This window comes from Aspergillus caelatus (genome assembly GCF_009193585.1).
Source record: "Aspergillus caelatus strain CBS 763.97 unplaced genomic scaffold BDV27scaffold_91, whole genome shotgun sequence".
NCBI lineage: Eukaryota > Fungi > Ascomycota > Eurotiomycetes > Eurotiales > Aspergillaceae > Aspergillus > Aspergillus caelatus.
In genome coordinates this window covers 118,082-124,707 of record NW_022475354.1, presented here as the reverse complement: position 1 = coordinate 124,707, position 6,626 = coordinate 118,082, and the positions used below count along the sequence as shown (strand labels likewise).

General features: G+C 48.3%; 2 protein-coding genes across 2 annotated transcripts; one reads left to right on the top strand and one right to left on the bottom strand.

Moving 5' to 3' along the window:
- Nucleotides 1-935: 935 nt before the first annotated feature.
- Nucleotides 936-4,650, bottom strand: BDV27DRAFT_157933 (PXA domain-containing protein; the record flags this gene model as incomplete). Its single annotated transcript, XM_032072597.1, has 3 exons — nucleotides 936-1,632; nucleotides 3,262-4,060; nucleotides 4,140-4,650. The coding sequence occupies 3 exons, from the start codon at nucleotides 4,648-4,650 to the stop codon at nucleotides 936-938; spliced, it is 2,007 nt and encodes a 668-aa protein (XP_031927472.1).
- Nucleotides 4,651-4,833: 183 nt separating this feature from the next.
- BDV27DRAFT_115432 (uridine-cytidine N-ribohydrolase) lies at nucleotides 4,834-6,575 on the top strand. The gene is made up of 5 exons (XM_032064649.1): nucleotides 4,834-5,068; nucleotides 5,139-5,146; nucleotides 5,217-5,421; nucleotides 5,501-5,817; nucleotides 5,901-6,575. Exons 1-5 carry the CDS (start codon nucleotides 5,017-5,019, stop codon nucleotides 6,444-6,446), a joined length of 1,128 nt encoding a protein of 375 aa, XP_031927471.1. The 5' UTR covers nucleotides 4,834-5,016; the 3' UTR covers nucleotides 6,447-6,575.
- The last annotated feature ends 51 nt before the right edge of the window (nucleotides 6,576-6,626 follow it).

Sequence of the window (6,626 nt, the reverse complement as noted above, 5' to 3'; positions counted from 1 at the left end):
TTTTTTTTTTTTTTTTTATCTTTTTCTGTATTCGAGACTGTTCAGACGGGACAAACATCATCTACACTGGAATCGCTCACGCGAAGCTGCATAGGACCATTACTACCACTACATTCATCAGCATTTAGGGTTTTCGGACGGGACGGAATGAGTACATGCGACACTTTGGGCTATCATTTTTCTGGTGTGTTTTTTATTTTTGGTTTTTTATGTCTATCTTCCAAGGTTCCATTGCTGTTAATTTCTCACCGCATTTTCTGCGTCATTTTTCCTTGATCTAATTCCCTGTACATTTCTTCCAATTGACGCATTGTGCCTTGTCCCTGACGACGAAAAACGGGGCTTGCATGGTTTGACCGACTAAATGCATTTCATTGGGCTCTTTGTGCCTTAGGTGCCTCACATACACCTGCCTGCATGTCGAACCCCGCCGTGAGCCAACGCCACCTGTTAATTGTTCTGCAGACATTATTATTATTATTATTTTTCCTTCCCACATTCTCAATTCTTACTGCATATGATTGATTATATTGTAATAATTTCTAACGTATAATGTTGTGTTAATTTTCGTCCGTTAACCCCTGAGCCCTCAATGCAACGGGACAGGGACAGGGCTTTCGTTGCAGGTCACATTTTGTGGTCCCGAAAAAGGGAACAGAATTGTATGAACCGAACGAGATCCATGAATACCGACTGGAGGCCTGAGACCTAACCAGGTTTGATAAGGTTATCGGCCTACCAAAATTATCAGACTCTGTTGCGCAACACGACTCTCATTTTAGCCGAGGCAGTACCTGTCTCTAATGCGATTGATCTATTGTTCTAAAACTCCTGCCCAACGGGGCAGGGTATCCCTAAGCTATTGTTCACTCTCGGTGAGATGGCCCTATATTATAGCTCTCTGTTGTTATTATATCTGTCGGTATAAGTGGGTTTCAGTCGCTGTCTAAAGACACGCCCCGGTCTTCCATCAATTCTGTTAAGCTGCGTTCCGATAGCTCGGGGAGTAGCCTTGCTATGACGGTTTCAATGATCGAGTAAATTAGATGTTTATTGCAATACTCATCGGCGAATAGATCCAGAATGTCGTTCTCAATTGCCGCGAGAAGGAGCGACTCTTCCAGATCATCGTCTGATAATGGGTCAGGTGATAAGGCATAAACTGGTTCCGAGTGTTGGTGGTTCTGTTCATTGGGAGCCTTAAAATGCTCTTGGCGCTCAGAGGGCATTTGTCCAATGATAATTTTCGCTGGAACACCCAAGAAGCGCCGCGCGATGGGACGAGGAACCAATGACAGGATGCTTACCGCGCACCTTCGCTTGATGGAAGCGATTTCGGCCGCGGTAGGACGCTGTTCCGGCGATAAGGAAGGCGCAGTCGCAGAAATACTAGTCGTTAAGACGCTACTGCTGGCGTTACTTGCGCCAGCGGCATCGCTAGGCGGGCTCGTTTCCGTAGGGGACGCTGGCGGTTGTACGGGCGAATACGGAGCCGGAGCGCCGTCTTGATTCGCGCCGGCCGCCTGAGTTGAGCGAGCATTCGAAGGGAAAAGTGCCGCCCTGGACGCGCGGAGGAGATTGGGCAATAAGGTGGGGGACAAAACATGATTCTGAATGGTCTCGTGGAGGAACCTAGTGGAGTCAACCATGAAAATTTTTTCGGACCAAGGTTAGCCAGACGCTCCAAACGAGAAACATGAAAATCAGCAACAGTCAGATTGCGCAACACAGATGGACGGAGGAAGGTCGGACATGGTAGGCGGTCGAACCCCAGACTGTGGAGAAGCGGTTCAGAGTATCAAGGTCCTTTGCCTAGAAAGGAAGTTGTGTAACGCCGAATAAAAGGAGGGTCACTCGTTGAGAAAAGAGAAAAAGTCAAACAAAGAAAGGAAGAATGGCTGGGTGGAGACCTAATGCGATCGGCTTGGCCAATGTGAGGAGCTTGGGCCATCGATTGGTGCAATTAACAAGGGCCCAATGCTGAGGATGACGACAAGTGGAAATGGCGGCGAGACTCCCACTCGTCATCTCGCACGCATCCCCAAGAGAAGGCATTCTTTCCGAGCCGTACCATAGGCTTCATAAGGCCGTCTAAACACCGGTGACCGCAGCCGGGATTCGAATTCAAAATCGTCCCCGCGAGGGGTTTCGCTGATTGGCTCGAAAATTAAGGAGGGAAGCGAGAACTTCGCCCTATCCATGCCAATCCCTAGAAGTCGCATGGTTATTTCCTCAACCAATCCTAGGATGATCGCCATGATTAATTTCATGTATCGTCCCTTTGCATTGGTTTATGAACGGTGAACTGGAAGGCGCCCACTTTTCGGGGTAAGGGTAAACCGATGACCTTTGTCGTCGGCAGGAAAGCACAGCACCAATAGCATTGTCAAGTCCACTGAAGGCCATGGAATTGTCTCCCCATCGTTCCTTTCTTTTCTCATATTAAATTTTGGGCTCTTCCTTTCTTTGATGCCATTGTTCGGTGGATAATGTTTCCAGAAGGCCGGAGTTGCACGGATAATGGAGTCGAGCGGGACGGAAAGGGACGGGCCAGCCCATTCAGAGTTGATTGACAGGGGAGCGGACACGTTCTTCACCTTCGGAATGGCCGAAGCCCCAGCCAATTTCGGGCAGGGAATGACCAGTCAACTTCAAACCCTCCGGCCCTAGTTGAGAGGACAGACGAGAAAGGGGGCGAAGAGTATGACGACTATCATCATATCATAATAATAATAATAATAATAATAATAATAGTATCACGCTATGATGATAACTGTTCATAGGCCCATCGTCATGGAGTAATTCGGCGGTAACTCAAATACGAACACAGTAAGTTACCAGTACGCGCCGGTCACACCTCGTAATGACAGTACGGCCATGCATGGGCCCAGCAGGCGAATCAGGGTCAGAAACTGGGAAAATGAGGGATGGCCTGTGCATCCACACCCAGATCAAGTGATCGTTGCAGCATGCGAGCAATGCGCATCAGTTGCATCGTTGTCCCGCTGGGCTTCTCGACCATCTTCCAATGACTCGTCTTAGATGCCCTGACAGGAAAGGGTACTTTCCAGTACCAGCGTCGATCATGGTTCGGATATCGAACCGTACCGTTTCTCCACAGCTGAAGTCCCGCCCTCCTAAAGTTACTCCGTCTCATCTGATAAACCAGTGATAAGAAGCACGGGTGACTTCGCGGGAATGAGAGAAAAGGGAATGAAAAAAAAAAAAAAAAAAGACACTTAAAATAAATGTACAACTCACCTGTCAAGAACACTATCAGTATCACCTAATCGACCTGGACCTGCTAAGATCATGTATTGAAAGAGTGCCAGCAGCCCTCCCAACCATGGCATCCGCCGGGGAATATCTAGTAGTTGCGAAAGCATGCCGTATAGTCCATAATTGAGGACGGGACGCCTCCGGGGAGGGTTGCATGGAGCGGACGCCTCGATTGCGTTGCCGGTAAAGGGCGACGACGAGGTCACTGGAGTGGATGCAACGCGAAAAATGCCCGTCACAATGAAACGTAAGGTCACGTAGGCTAGGAAGGCGAATTGAAGGATTTTCCACGCCCAATCTGGGACCCGCAATTGGACACTTGACGACGAATGATGTTCCTGGAAGTCCTCCTGGGGAGACAGCAGGTTGAACTTCTGTAACTGATTCTTTCTATGTGGTACTGCTGCTGTTGCATCAATTTCATGACTCTGGCGACTCCCCACCACGTCAACCAGCTTTGTGACACTTTCCCACAAGAACCACCCCTCGCACATCTTCCCACTAACTTGATTTCCAATGATTAGATCTGCCAAGATATCACAAACTAGCGTCCGCAAGCAGGCATTCTTTAAATCCTCTGTTGGTAGGAGCACAGCCAGCACCCCGCTCACCAATAGTTGTCTGTATCTGGCTTCATTATTGGCTTGCTGGGTGACGGTGTGGGTATCCGTCGGGTCTGGGATTGGAGAAAGGCTCGGATGAGGGTTAAGACTATGATAAATCTCGCGAGCAGGGGAGGTAAGACCAGATAGTTGAGACTGTTCTCTAGCTAGTCTGTACGCTGATTTCAAGACTAGTTAGTCAAAATATGGCTCAACAGTCTAAAGACGATAGAAAGAGTATTTTAGTTCCACCCTTACAGATAATATGCGCTTCAACCAAAGCCGGTATCTCGTCCAGAACTAGCTGTGAAACATCAGTGTCGCGCAGTCTCTGTTCCACTGCTCGCGTACAATGCGCAATCACCTGGATGACTTCGTTGACAAGAATCTGATCTGATGTAATTTTTGAATACCAGGAGAAGACAAATTCTTTAATGATAACCGCGATCAAGGCATACAGCTCACGATCTACTTCATTCGAGCTTGTAAGAGGAGGTAACAGTTCTTCTGGGGACTGTGACGTTGGTGCGCCTCCAAAGTTACTCGCCTGGGAACATAGGACGCGACGGATTAAAGCGGCAGTTGCCTTGTCGCCCGTCGCGTCAGTCTGAGTATCCCGGCTAGAGGCCTTATGTAGCCGGGGTCGATGTGAAGCCCGAGAAGATGGCCGCACATTTGCCGAAGCTGTTGACTTGGAGCTGGACGTTGTCGGCCCAGCTTTGAGATGTGAAAGCGGATGGAGCCCCGGACGAGAAGGCTCGCCGCTCATTTCATTCCAGTGACAATGGTCTATAGATAGATTTTCCAAAATTGAAAGGTAAGAATATAGCGATTGTGGGATGTCACATCGAAACCTTCGTCGATAAGGCAAGGGGATAAATGTCAACAACTCAATAAGTTCTCGGGAAGATTTCCGGGGAAGCTGCGATTGCGATGACGCTGTTGCTCCACGCGGAGATTCCTCTTTGGGGGCGCGCTCAGGGCTTAGGGTTTCCTCATATCGATAAGGGGACCCTTATCAGTGACTTTCCCCCGCCATTGTCATCCATGGATCAGCCAACTTACAAAGTCCATGATAATATCTAACCCCTGAATACTTCATTGAGTCCTCTAGCTCTGCACATAGAACGCCGTAATGCACTCGTCATCGGATATTCCTATTCCTCTATGGCTAGACTGCGATCCGGGTAGGTAGAACCTGAGAATGTGGGATATGGATATACAACCTAGTCAGTATGCTAACACAGCTGTTCACAGGCCACGATGTGAGTTTGAAATGTTATCGAAAGTGTATTTCCATGACCATAAATTAAGAGATATCTCTATGGTGTACAGGATGCATTTGCCATTCTTCTTGCCGCCCATCATCCCTCTCTGCATTTATTGGGCATCACCACAGTCCACGGCAATGCCTCTTTGGAGAACACAACCAACAATGCTACAAGGATATTGGAAGCCATTGGGCGGCCAGATATTCCTGTATATCCAGGTCATAAAAAGCCTTTCTGTAGGCCTGCAATCCATGCTCCCAATATTCACGGTAAGTATTCGCTCTTAGCCGCTAAGCTGCCCAAGCCAGATCCCAAGCTAAACAATGATTTCTCACACCTCTCTTCCAGGTGATTCTGGTATCGACGGAACCGAACTTCTACCGAAGGCTACAAAGGCCCCAATAACAGACAAGAACCCAATTCTGGCAATGCGAGATGCCCTCTTAGCACAGCCAAAGGGAACGCCTTGGGTCATAGCAACCGGGACCTTAACCAACGTAGCTTTGCTCTTTGCGACATTTCCTGAAGTAGCAGAGCATATTCAAGGTCTAAGTATCATGGGTGGTGGAGTTGGCGGAGGCTTTACAGATGCACCTATGAGTCGACTTATTGGTGAAGAGTCAAGGATTGGGAATATCACCCCTCTGGCAGAATTTAACATCTACGTACGCGCAACCTGCAAAACTTTCTTTTCTTTCTTCATAGCGGCCATTTAGATCTATTTCTAACATCACATTGACTGCTATAGTGCGACCCAGAGGCATCCCAGTCGATATTCCGCAATCCTGTCATCGCTTCCAAGACGACGTTGATCACTCTTGACTTAACACACCAAGTCCTCGCCTCGCAATCTGTGCAGTCCCGCGTCTTGCATGGTGGTGATGACCTTTCGGTTCCTCCAACAGTTCTCCGGCAGATGCTATTCGACCTTCTTGTTTTCTTTGCGTCAACTTATGAAAATGTTTTTGGATTGACTAGTGGGCCTCCCTTGCACGACCCTCTTGCGGTCGCGGTAATCCTGTCAACCCTCAACCCGGTGTATGCGAAACTGCATCCCGATCAAGTTTTAAGGTTTGACGATAGGAACGGGGAGCGATTTGATGTCGACGTCGTCACTGATGGTCTCCACGGGACCGATGTCGAGCTAGTCGGCGAGCTTGGTCGGTCAAGGGTTATATCTGGTACTAACGGAGTTGCCATTCCCCGGGGAGTGGATCTGGATGCGTTCTGGAATATGATACTGGACTGCCTTAGGCGTGCGGATGAATGTAATGCTGCGCGGAAGCTGGCGTGATGTATAGATGAAGATGTTAGAGATGGGCTGCTTGACCCTTAAGACGGGTTGTCTGTCGATTACTCAAGCTATGTAAGCTTATTTGTCTACTTTAGAAAGATTTCAAGACTTCTGCAGATTATTTGCGCATGCAGGAGTTCAATAAGATATGTTTCGTATCATAACTTTGTCGTACATCAA

Bases quoted from the DNA above. Each gene is read 5' to 3' on its own strand.
- BDV27DRAFT_115432 (XM_032064649.1), top strand. From the start codon at position 5,017: ATGCACTCGTCATCGGATATTCCTATTCCTCTATGGCTAGACTGCGAT. The intron at 5,422-5,500 runs GTAAGTATTCGC...CCTCTCTTCCAG, and splicing joins CCATGCTCCCAATATTCACG to GTGATTCTGGTATCGACGGA. The intron at 5,818-5,900 runs GTACGCGCAACC...TGACTGCTATAG, and splicing joins TGGCAGAATTTAACATCTAC to TGCGACCCAGAGGCATCCCA.